Source organism: Sinocyclocheilus rhinocerous, unplaced genomic scaffold, assembly GCF_001515625.1.
Source record: "Sinocyclocheilus rhinocerous isolate Xijiao unplaced genomic scaffold, SAMN03320098_v1.1 scaffold510, whole genome shotgun sequence".
NCBI lineage: Eukaryota > Metazoa > Chordata > Actinopteri > Cypriniformes > Cyprinidae > Sinocyclocheilus > Sinocyclocheilus rhinocerous.
In genome coordinates, this window is record NW_015653008.1 from 594,743 (window position 1) to 607,056 (window position 12,314).

The 12,314-nt window shown below is 37.0% G+C and overlaps 1 protein-coding gene across 1 annotated transcript in view; it reads left to right on the forward strand.

Moving 5' to 3' along the window:
- Positions 1–1,386: 1,386 nt before the first annotated feature.
- The window catches only part of LOC107715522 (Y+L amino acid transporter 2-like), a 15,085-nt gene continuing 4,157 nt past the window's right edge, over positions 1,387–12,314 (forward strand). The window contains exons 1-7 of the mRNA XM_016521677.1: positions 1,387–1,658; positions 2,732–3,252; positions 7,740–7,865; positions 8,096–8,240; positions 10,996–11,119; positions 11,229–11,332; positions 11,419–11,515. Of these exons, the coding sequence (XP_016377163.1) occupies positions 2,733–3,252; positions 7,740–7,865; positions 8,096–8,240; positions 10,996–11,119; positions 11,229–11,332; positions 11,419–11,515 (1,116 nt within the window). The 5' untranslated portion in view covers positions 1,387–1,658; position 2,732. The remainder of the gene's footprint in view (positions 1,659–2,731; positions 3,253–7,739; positions 7,866–8,095; positions 8,241–10,995; positions 11,120–11,228; positions 11,333–11,418; positions 11,516–12,314) is intronic.

Consider the following 12,314-nt stretch of genomic DNA (forward strand, 5'->3'; position numbering starts at 1 on the left):
CAGCCTTTTTCTGTCGATTGATGACCTTGCTATTCTGAGCTAACCTGTCATTAGCGGTAAGCAAGACTTCTTCGTAGTTTTGTAAACAGGTTTTAAGCAAACACTCTTTTAAAGTGCCCCTATTATACCATTTCCAATATTGCCTTTCATGCAGTGTGTAATGTAGCTGTATGTGAATGTAAACGATCTGCAAAGTGCACAATAAATAAAGTTATTGTCTCCCAAAATAAAGAATCGACTGAACAGCTGAACCGAGTCGTTAGTATTCGAATTCGAATCCCACTTCCGTGACGGCTACACGTCACGATGTAACACATTTGCATAATGCGCGCCTATGTTCTGCGTTGGCCGGCCGCGAACAACTTGACCCCGCCCACAAACGTCATTCTACTGACGACTGCTTCTCTAATCTCGGCGAGTTCAACGCGGGATTCACAAAACGCTTGCTATTGAAAGAATGATCAGTATCCTGTTTATTTGGACCAGCTGCTCCACTGAATCACAACCTGTAAGTATGATAAATAATAGATGTTTATATTTTCTATAGAGCGTTCAAAATACAGAACCATTGAAATAGGCGTATCATTTCCGAAACGCGCTGTACGCTGTAGACCAATCACAACAGACTAGGCTATCTGACCAATCAGAGCAGAGCAGGCTCACGGAAAGGAGGGGTTTAGAGAGACTGAATCTTTGAACTGCTTCGAACGAATCGTTTGAGAATCGCTGGAAAATGAGGTGATATTAAATGCATATTTTGAGAAAACGAAAGCGTTTTTTTGACCTTGCATGCATGTAATCCTATTGTAGGAGACTCCCAAAACAATATTAGGAACCGTAAAAATGGCATAATAGGGGCACTTTAAGAACTCCTATTGATGAGACAAAAGATGTTTGTGAATACAGGCCCTGATAAATGTTTAACACTGAGACTTTTCATCGATTTTATCATCTGCCAGGTAAAAATGACTCTTGTGGGGTTGGATTAGGGCTGCACGATTATGACAAAAATCATAATTGTCGATTATTCCCTTGAAATTGTAATTGCGATTATTAATTACGATTATCACAATTTACATTGAATGATGTTTATACCATTGTTTGATGCAACTGCATGCCGTGTTGGATCATTGAATAAGTATCTCCTCAGTAAGCTTCACAAGTTGAGGTGTTATTTATGCGTGTTGCACAAACTGTGCAGAACGAGTTGCGCAAGTTTAATACTTGAAGTTAGAGGGTTCATAGCAATAGTGCTGATTGTCTTAGCAAACAGCTCTAATAATGGGGAAACAGCCTGTCTTTAAACTGAATTCTGATGCCAGAGCTGGAACAGATCAGATAACAAAGGCAAGCTTTAGTTCAACAGGGTTTTGCGGAGCTACTTTTGCTATCAATAGGAGGGGACAGGCATTCTCTGTCTCTCTCTCTCTCAGTACAGGCCTCTTAAAATAGACAGGGCAACTCAAGAAGCCATTTCGCCTCCGGTGGAAAAACACATCAGGGTCTGGGATTGCGACACCTGTTTCACTCTGACAGTCTAGCTTTCTTCATTCTGACCAGGATCACCATCACTCTGGAAACTTGCATAACTCTACTCTCTTCCTCTACACAATTCATTTTCATTTTTTTCCACAGCATTCCTTCTGACATGATTAAAGGTAAAGTACAGTTTGTTTTTGGCACGATATTTAAATATATTAAATAAGACCCCGAACTAGTGGCCCTACAGTCGCCAAGGGTTAGTAAGGGCATTGCCTGTTTGTGAAATATCTAAATTTGAAGCGATTTCTATTATTAGTGTCGTTATTAATTAAAAATGAAATTAACTTCAAGCTGTTTTTGATTAAACTGTTCCCCAAACTCATTTGTAAAACATTAAATACTGGAATATTGGTGACAAAATACTTCTAAAGCATTTATTAATCTTAGTTTAATTTAAATTTATGGTAACACTTTAGGGAGCAATTCTCACTAACTAGTAACTAGTTGTTTATTTGCATGCATATTATTAGCATACTGGCTGTTTATTAGTACTTATAAAGCACATATCAATGCCTTATTCTGTATGACCCCAGACCTAAACTTAACAACTATCTTACGAAATATTTATAAGCAGCAAATTAGGAGTTTATTGAGGAAAAGTCGTAGTTAATAGTTAATGCATTAACTAAAAATGAGCAATGCATTTGTTGCATTATTTCTTAATATTTGTGTGTGTGTGTGTATATATGTATGTGTGTATATATATATATATAGTTATATTTTACATCAGTAATATATATATATTTAATTATTAGAATTAATAGAAAAGCTTAATTTTTAAAATGTATTATTAAATGTTAAAATTAAGAAAGTATGATAAATAAATGCTACAGAAATATTTTTTAACTGTTAGTTTATGTTGATTAATGTAGTCGGCTAGTATTAACAAATGGAACCTTATTGTTAAGTGCCACCAATATTTGTGTATATTATATAATATTTAATGCCAATCACAAATTTGTTACGTTCTAAAATATGGTATAGACAGATCTGTAGACTAAATAGTTTGGTTGTTCTGAAAGCTGCTTTGTTACAGAAGTAAAAATGCCAGTCATTTTGCGTTCTACAAATTAGTCGGAAACAAAGCAAGATATCTGGGATGTTAATGCCAAACAAAAACATCATCAACAAAGTTTAACGAGTTTTACCAGTGATTACAGTTGTAATAATTGTTGACTTGTTCCTTCAGCATGAAAAAACTGATGGCTTTAGGCCAAAAACTCTGTCCGGGGTCACGGGGAGACCTGGACCTGAAGAAACCGGCTGGAGCCTGCAATGGTCTAGACGCGCCGGAGGAGAAGATGATCATGAGGAGGGAGATTTCTCTCACTAACGGCATCTGCTTAATTGTGGGCAACATGATTGGCTCGGGCATTTTTGTGTCGCCCAAAGGTGTGTTGATGTACAGCGCCTCCTACGGTCTTTCGCTGGTCATCTGGGCTCTCGGGGGAATATTTTCTGTCTTTGGCGCACTGTGTTACGCAGAACTTGGAACCACTATCACAAAGTCTGGCGCTAGTTATGTGTACATCCTGGAGGCCTTCGGGGGTTTCCTTGCTTTCATTCGGCTGTGGACATCCATCCTGCTGGTCGAGCCAGCCAGCCAGGCGGTCATCTCGCTGACGTTTGCCAACTACCTGGTGGAAGCGCTCTTCCCAACCTGTCAGCCTCCGTACGATGCCGTGAGACTGATAGCAGCGGCTTGTCTCTGTGAGTCCTCGGTGTGAGAGAGATTGTGAATGCTCCCTCTGTAAAGTCTTGCCTGCTTTCTCTTCAAGTTATTCCAAAGAACAATACTGTCTTATTAATCTTTCATCAACCGCCTCTGAAACATCTTTCCTTTTGAGTTGATTGTGTTGTGTGAGATTCTGTCCCCCTTTTCCCCCCAAAGCCATTGTATTACCTGAGACAACTTTTTATATGTGTCCAATTCAGTGCCTGATTAGAAAAAGACAAAAATGTCATTTTTCATGATTTAGAAAAATACATCATGAAGTCTTTAAAGGGTTAGTCCACCCAAAATTTCTGTCATTAATTACTCACCCTCATGTTGTTCTAAACCCGTAAGACCTCCGTTCATCTTCGGAACACAATTTAAGATATTTTTGATGAATTCCGAGAGCTCTCTGACCCTCCCATAGACAGCAATGTAATTACCACGAACAAGGTCCAGAAACGTAGCAAGGAGATCGGTAAAATAATCCATGTGACATCAGGGGTTCAACCGTAATTTTACGAAGCTACGAGAATACTTTTTGTACGCAAAGAAAACAAAAATAACGACTTTATTCAACAATTCGTCTCCTCCGCGTCACACTGGTGCCATTTTGGAGAATATCCACTCAACGTAAACCGCGTATGCTATTCGGTGTCAGCTGCGTCACGCGGATACGTTTTCTACGTTGTTTACGCTTTGATTTGAACGAAAACAACGTATCCGCGTGACGCAGCTGACACAGAATAGCATACGCTTTTTACAAAATGGCACCAGGGTGACGCGGAGGAGACGAATTGTTGAATAAAGTCGTTATTTTGTTTTCTTTGGCAACAAAAATTATTCTCGTAGCTTCGTAAAATTACGGTTGAACCCCTGAAATCACATGGATTATTTTACCGATCTCCTTGCTACGTTTCTAGACGTTGATCGTGTTACTTACATTGCTGTCTATAAGAGGGTCAGAGAGCTCTCGGAATTCATCAGAAATATCTTAATTTGTGTTCTGAAGATGAACGGAGGTCTTACAGGTTTAGAACGACATGAGGGTGAGTAATTAATGACAGAATTTTCATTTTTGGGTGAACTAACCCTTTAATGTATTTTCTCTTGACCATAAAAAATTAACTTGTCATTTAAATTACATATATTACCAAAGCATTTAACATTTAACTTTGTGTTTTCAAATAGCTTAGCTAATTAGCTTAACATAGCGTTTACTCTCTAAGAAAAAGTCTTTTGACTAATGGATACTTCACCCAAAAATGTTCATTTTTGTCATCATTTACTTACCCCTCATGCCGTTGCAAAACTGTTTGTCTTTCTTTCTTCTGTTAAACGCAAAAGAAGGTATTTTGAGAAAAGTCTCAGTGTTTACAATGCATGTCAATGGGCTCCAATGTTGTTTGGTTCCCAGCGTTCTTTAAAATATCTTCTTTTGTGTTTTACAGAAGAATGAAAGTCATTCAGGTTTAGAACGGTATGAGAGTGAATAAATGATGACAGAACTTTCGTATTTCCTGTAGGTGAACTAAGCTTTGGTTAAAACGAGATATCACAAACGCGTTATGTTTTTGTTGAGGCATTGAGGAAGGGGGATAAGATCATAAACAGCACCTGAAATATATCATTTGATAAAAAAAACATTTATAATTATTTATTCGAAATTGCATTATATTATTAGTGTAGCTGTTATTTTAGTGATTTTATTTATTTATTCATTATTTAGTGTGCATGAGTGAAATATTTTTCCACTTCTGCCGTCTTTCACATCACAACACACAAAACCTTTTTTTTTTTACTTCATTAAATTTCACGTACAGACACATACAATATATCCTTTTGTCTGAAATGGCATTCACAACCACTGTACTTCCCTAATGTAATGTGAAAAAACGAAATTGGAGTGTGAAAAGTGGCCGTTCCATGCCAGAATTAACCAATTCGTTCAGCCGAAAAGGGAAGTTGTTTTAGCCAATCTATTAAATGAAATGAAAGATCGTGAAGACTAACATTTATTTTCGTTTCGAATAACGTGCACTTATGTGCCGTCAAATACTAATATCTATAAAGTAGGCCCTTCATTACACAAAAATGATGTTTTTCTTTTCTAATACCTGAGTATAGCATTGCACAGTTATTACTCCTGCTGTAGTGTAGACCTGTTGTTTTGTGGTTCTGTTTGGCACACACTTCCTTATAGCATCTAGTTCCACAAGAGATCATCACATGACCCCTAATGAAATGTGCTTTTCATCACGTTTGAATAGTAAATAACTTTAGGCATCCAACACACGGCACAGTTCCCTGCATGATTAAGCAAGATAATCTATATGTGTCGAGAAAGATGAGAAACAAACAAGCATGATTAACCGGTCTCACCGTAGCGCATATTGAGTACATATTTCTATTATCTTAACACTTCTGCACTATTTGTTGTGACACCTTGATAACCAATTTAGTTTTCAGTAGCACAAATAATTTTAGTAACACACAAATCTTTTTTTCTGTGACTCCGCTGGCGCTGGCTTGACTATTGCAGACACTGGTATTTGGGTGAAAGATCAACAACACGTCCCTTACAAAAAAGTGATGGTGCCATGCTACAGCAATGAATTCAGATGGTAATATGAATGATTACCATGTTCATGCATTATTATATTTACATGGTACTGAAAGGTACGTCAAAGGATACTATGGTATCACTATAACAGGTCCAAAAAACCCATGAACTTTTTTGTTGGTGACTCGTGTTGTCTAAGCCTGAGTGAGTACATTCATTTGTAATGGTTTTTGTTAAAGGCCTATGTAGATTTCTTTCGGTTCTAAAGCAGAGTTTGAACAAAGTGAAAGCAGAACAAGGATGAATGTGGCACTTTTCTCCGATTTGCCCAATTTTCGCTTTTGTACACGAGACAGAGGAGGTGTTTTTGTTTCTCTTTCCTTCTCAGCAGCTGTTGCCTTCACACAGTTTCCAGTCAGAGCTAAATGTGTTCTCCGAAGGCAGGGACATGATCTACCAGTGCATGAGGACAGACTGTGCAACACACACAATTCACGTGCTAACTGAGATGGGACCTGGCACTTTCCAAGAATGGGACAAAACAAAAATAATCTGCAAAAACAATCGTTTGTTTCTTTTTGGCAAATATCAATGCTTATTGCTTAACCTTCAGAAAATGTTGATTCTCAACTTCAGATCAAACAACATATTATATGAGCTGATTTATTTTATATATGTCTTATATAATGTTTGCAATTTTTGCTAAACTGTTACCACAATTTATTTGTTTATTTTTTGTTTTTTAATAAACTTTAAAAGTAACTTTAAAAAAAGTAATAGTACTTTTCTGCCAGGAAATGATCTGTTAATTTTATTTTGATTTAATTTTATTTTCTTCAACCCTGAAACACAACACAATGCAATGTGTAATTAAAATAATGGGTGAACACCCGTGGGAAAAATCAGGATTGAAATGTTCATGTTAAAAAAAAGTACGTTGGCCCCTATTTTTATGGGCTTTTCTTAAAGTGTAAAATGTAAAAATGGGACCAAGTGTTGTTTGTAGTTACACATACATTTATATTTCCTATAAATTAAAAAAAAAATTATTTGTTTAAAGGGGTCATATGATGTTGCTAAAAAGAACATTATTTGTGTATTTGGTGTAATGAAATGTGTTTATGCGGTTTAAGGTTCAAAACAACATTATTTTCCACATACTGTACATTATTGTTTCTCCTCTATGCCCCGCCTTTCTGAAACGCGTCGATTTTTACAAAGCTCATCGTTCTGAAAAGCGAGGTGTACTCTGATTGGCCAGCTATCCAGTGCGTTGTGATTGGCCGGATACCTCAAGCGTGTGACGGAAATGTTACGCCCCTTACCATACTGTGATGCCCTGTCCGGCCGGAGAAACGATTCAAAAACATTAAAACCCATTATAAACAAGGCATTTGTGGCATCCAGTGGGGACGGATTATAATGACATATACATCGCGCCGCGTAAACATAAAACCATGTCTGCATTTGTGATCGGAGAAATGACAAACAACAAGCTCATATGACCCCTTTAATATTTTTCTTATAATAACATTAGGAAAATGGTTGAGCTTTGTGTAAATTTGTGTAACATTACTTATTGTCACAATTGTAAAAATCCTTTTGTAAAATCATTCTGCTGTATAAAATATGGGACAAAGCATTACGTTTTTGATACTGATTTCGTAACACAATAAAGTTTATATAACCTACTGAATAGTTCTCATTTAAAAAAACGTTTATAAAAAAGTATTGGGAAACTATAGTGTACTGTATTCATGGACAGTGCCTGCTGTGGTTTCTGAGAAAATAAGAGCAAAACAAAAAAACAACCTCTTATGTAATATCTTGTGAGTCATCTTTTGACTAAAATGTTCTGATTCTCACACAGCTGACTTCATACTATATTTAATGTGCTCCTCCTTATCTCTCTTTTCTCAGGTATTCTGATCTTCATAAACTGTGCTTACGTGAAGTGGGGCACTTTGGTTCAAGATATTTTCACGTACACCAAGATCATGTCTCTGCTCCTCGTCATCACAGTGGGCATCATTAAAATAATTAACGGTAAAAGTAGTTTCTCCAGGATACTGAAGGGGTGGATTTGTTACAGTTAATAAGAGGAATTGAGATAGCATGAGCAAGGAAGTAGCTCTTAATCATTTTCAGGTTTCGCCTACACTTGTTGTTTGAAAAGATTAATATCTAATTAACTAGAGATCTCAGGGTGTTTCTCATACTGCTCAGTCTTATAATTTTCTCTCTGTGTTTCTCATACTTCCTTGTGTGCACCACAGGAGAAACAAAGAACTTCATTAGTCCATTCGAGGGTTCCTCCACGGAGGCGGGCAGCATTGCCCTGGCTCTTTACTCGGCTCTGTTCTCCTACTCTGGCTGGGACACGCTCAACTTTGTTACTGAGGAGATCCAGAACCCTGAGAGGTGTCAGCATATCCATTTTTCCCCCATTTAACTGGATATTGTCATTTTAATATTATGTTCTCATTCAGTAACTGTGCATCTGTGTACAAAAATCACATACTCCTGGTGGCCTTAGAAACCAGTCATTTAAGGCAATTATATGACTCTACAAAAGCATATTTTTTTTATGAGTAACAATATATAGAATAAAATAAAAATAACATGATGACAAAATGTAGCCTGGCAAATGAAAGGTCTGAAACACAACTGCATGAAGTCTAGGCCTACATAAAAGAGAGGTAACGTTGTGTGGAAAGCCCTTATATGTACTTTTTTGGGGGGCATGTTTTAAAGGGGTCATATGATGCTTTTTTAAAGATCATTATTTTGTGTATTTGGTGTAACAGAATATGTTGACATACTTTAATGTTCAAAAAACACATTAGATACTAGCTGCAGTCCCGCAATTTCAATAATCCAGATTCATTAACACTGAATGAGGGTAATAACAAACTGATGTGCGTACGCACCTGTTATGAATCTGGTGGAGCTTTGTCTTCATAAATAAATATGCAAATTGTACAAAATTAAAAATAAATTAGGCCAACTGTCTCATTTCTAAATGAATCTGCATTTTGAATGAATCGGTTGAGCGAATGATTCAATGACCCATATGTAAAGTTAGTCACTGCCACTGGCTTGCATTCTTAAAAATAAAGGTGCTTAAAAGGTTCTTCACTGCAATGCCATAGAAGAACCATTTTTGGTTCCACAAAGAACCATCTCTTTCTTACCTTTTTATAATCTGAAGAACCTTCTTTCGCCACAAGGAACCTTTTGTGAAACAGAAAGGTTCTTTATGGAACCATTTAGACAAAATGTTTCTTCTATGGCATCGTGAAGCACCTTTATTTTTAAGAGTGTAGTTCCTGAGGCCTTTTTGAACAAATAGGTTGAATGCAGTGGCGTAGCAAGCCAGCCCCGGGCCCATATGCAAAAAAAATTGTACCCCCCAAACATTATGGACTTCAACTCGGTTAACTTAACTTGGTCCCTATTGTTGATTTTTCTGAAGTAATTAACGTTACGTGAATCGTGAGCTGTTTTACGGTATAGGCTAAATGCTTGGAAATTATATTTAAAGTTTAAAGTCCATTCATTATTTGTAGCATGCAAGCCACTCAATAATCGCAGCTTTGTGCTTTGTTACTACAAAGTCTCAGCCTTCTGTCAATTTTATGATAAAATTCACAAATAAATGTGTTTTTACGCTCTTTAATATGTAGTGAGATAATTCGCCTCCGTTCAAGCGGCATATGAATCAATAAAATTTTCCTCTTTAATATTTGCAGCATGAAATAAACATGAATATTTGAATGCATGCTTGAAAAAAAATCTGAACAATTTAATACAAACGAATATCTCATGAAATCGATCAATCAGAGTTTTAAAAAACGTCAATAAGTCTACATTTTATTGCTGTTTTTATGTTAAATGTGAAGAACTATGGATGCCACGGACTTTTTTTTTTTGCCTTTAGAGAGAAATGCATCTTTACGGATTACATAATGAAAGAGTTTTTGTTTTCGATTTGAATTATTTCATTTTAAAATAGTAATTTAAAGCATTATGCATTATTTAGATATATTTATCATGTCGGTAAGGCAAGTATTCGCTGAGTTTCAGTTCATCATTGAGAGGCGCTCCTGCTCAAGACAGAGACGGCAGAAAGCGCATCAGAAAGTGTTTGTTTTCCTTATTTTACAAAAGCACAAGGTTTTGTTGATATTGTGAGTGCACACAAATACAAGTAGACCCTTTGCAGTTCCGAATGATGTATACTCTTACCTTTATGAGCAAAAATGACGGCATATTTTTAAGCTTCCACTGTTATTAAAAAAATGCATGTTATCGCACTGGCGCCTCCCATGTCCTGCAAAGCACGATTCAGCTTCCACTCTCTGCACAAACGATTGCATATGCGCCTAACAGCGCACATTTATCTAGGTTAAATGTTTAACTTAATACTGTGAAATGTACAAAGTCTTTTATGTCTATAGATTGTATTTTAGGCAAGTCGTCGTGTTGATTTGAGAAGGCTAAATTGATCAAACATATGCTCAACTCACTGTCTGACGCTGGCCGCTGGACCGTTCCTTTAAAAAACAAAAACCTGAATTTAACAAACATAAAATGTTCCAAACATATTTCTAAATTAACTTAATAAAGAAACAAAAAGAAATATTACCACTTTGCCGTTAAAAACCGAAACTGAACTATTTTAATGGCTGCAACAGCAGCTGTGTAATGGGGAAGAGAGAGAGAAAAAAGACACGGGCTCCAGTCGGACTCATCGTTTCATTTCGATATTCATATTTTTTTAACTTAAAACATTACTCTCATAACATTATTCATGAAGTAACTGCAGTATAAATGCATTCATGCTTTCTAAGATACATCAAACATTCTAAAACTAGACTATTTGATAAGATAAAAATTAAAAATAAAAATAAGACTAAATTACAAAATAGCGGACTAATTAATAGAAATATTAAAGTCAATTTGTGTTAAAGTTCACACATTATTTGTGGTAGACCATTTTTGTTGCACTGGCTACCACCACAAGTACATTTCAGACCTGGCATGTTTCTCTTTCCACATTTACATTTGCATTTATTAATTTAGCAGACACCATTATCCAGAGCTACATAACAATGAATGCATCATGTTCCTTATTCATACTAAGTATTTAATCTTTCTCCTTAATCGTTCATAGGAACCTTCCCATCGCTATAGCCATCTCCATGCCAATAGTGACAATCATCTACCTACTGACCAACGTGGCATACTATGCCGTTCTGGACATGCCTTCTTTCATGGGTAGTGATGCAGTGGCTGTAGTAAGGATATTTATGATAATCAGACATCTTAATTTTTAGTCTTTATGACTTTATTGTATAAATTAAGCCATCATTTGATTAAAATGTCAGTTTGTGTCCCCATCTGTAGACATTTGGAAATCAGGTGCTGGGCCCCATTAGCTGGATCGTCCCCATCGCTGTGGCCATGTCTTGCTACGGAGGACTCAATGCCTCCATCATTGCCGCCTCCAGGTAAACCTTTCTAGTTCCAGTTAAAACAACAAGGACTCTGAAGTTTTGATATATGCGTATAGTAATGTTGCGTTCTTTCATGTTAGGTTGTTTTTTGTGGGGGCGAGAGAAGGCCACCTTCCCAACAGCTTAAGCCTGATCCACGCTGAACGCTACACTCCTGTACCTGCACTCCTCTTCAATGCAAGTCTCTTTACTATTTCGACAGTTATCAATATGTACATTATTTGGACCAGATTATCCATAAAAACATTATATTACAAATATAATCAACAAGAAATGGTGTTCACAACCCATTTTGCATTTGTAATATGATGTATTTCTGAGGGGGAAAGGTATGGCAGGTCATTATTCATTGGGAAGTGCTTGCATTAATGATTTGCTTGATGACACTTTGATAACTTTGCAAATCTTTACCAAGTCATGTAATTTCAGTAAGCAAGGCATTTAAGTCCACGAGACCGTAGGGTGTCCCATTTGTCATTTTAGCATTCAGAAAGGTGCTCGCGAGCTTTGTGGCCGTTATGCACCCTCGATCCGCACTTCTGCCGAGCCCGCACTGGGGCGACTTCTACCCGACAGTCAAAGTGGCATTACGTCACGAAAGTGTGGACTCAGAAGAAGACCGGGAGGGTTTAGGGTGCCATTTGGGACAGGGCCATAGTCAACCGAATGTGTTAAAAGGGACCATCAAAACAAAGTGAAACCATATTTCTACTGCTGTATATTTAAAGGAGACATATTATGCCCCTTTTTACAATATGTAATATAAATCTCTGGTGTCCCCAGAATGTGTCTGTGAAGTTTCAGCTGAAAATACTCCACAGATCATTTATTATATCATTTTGAAAATGCCTATTTTGAGTGGAAGCAGAAACACGCTGTTTTTCGGGCCTGTCTCTTTAAATGCAAATGAGCTGCCGCTCCCCGCCCCCTTTTCCAGAACAGAGTTGCGCCTTTACAGCTCGGACCTGCTAAAAAC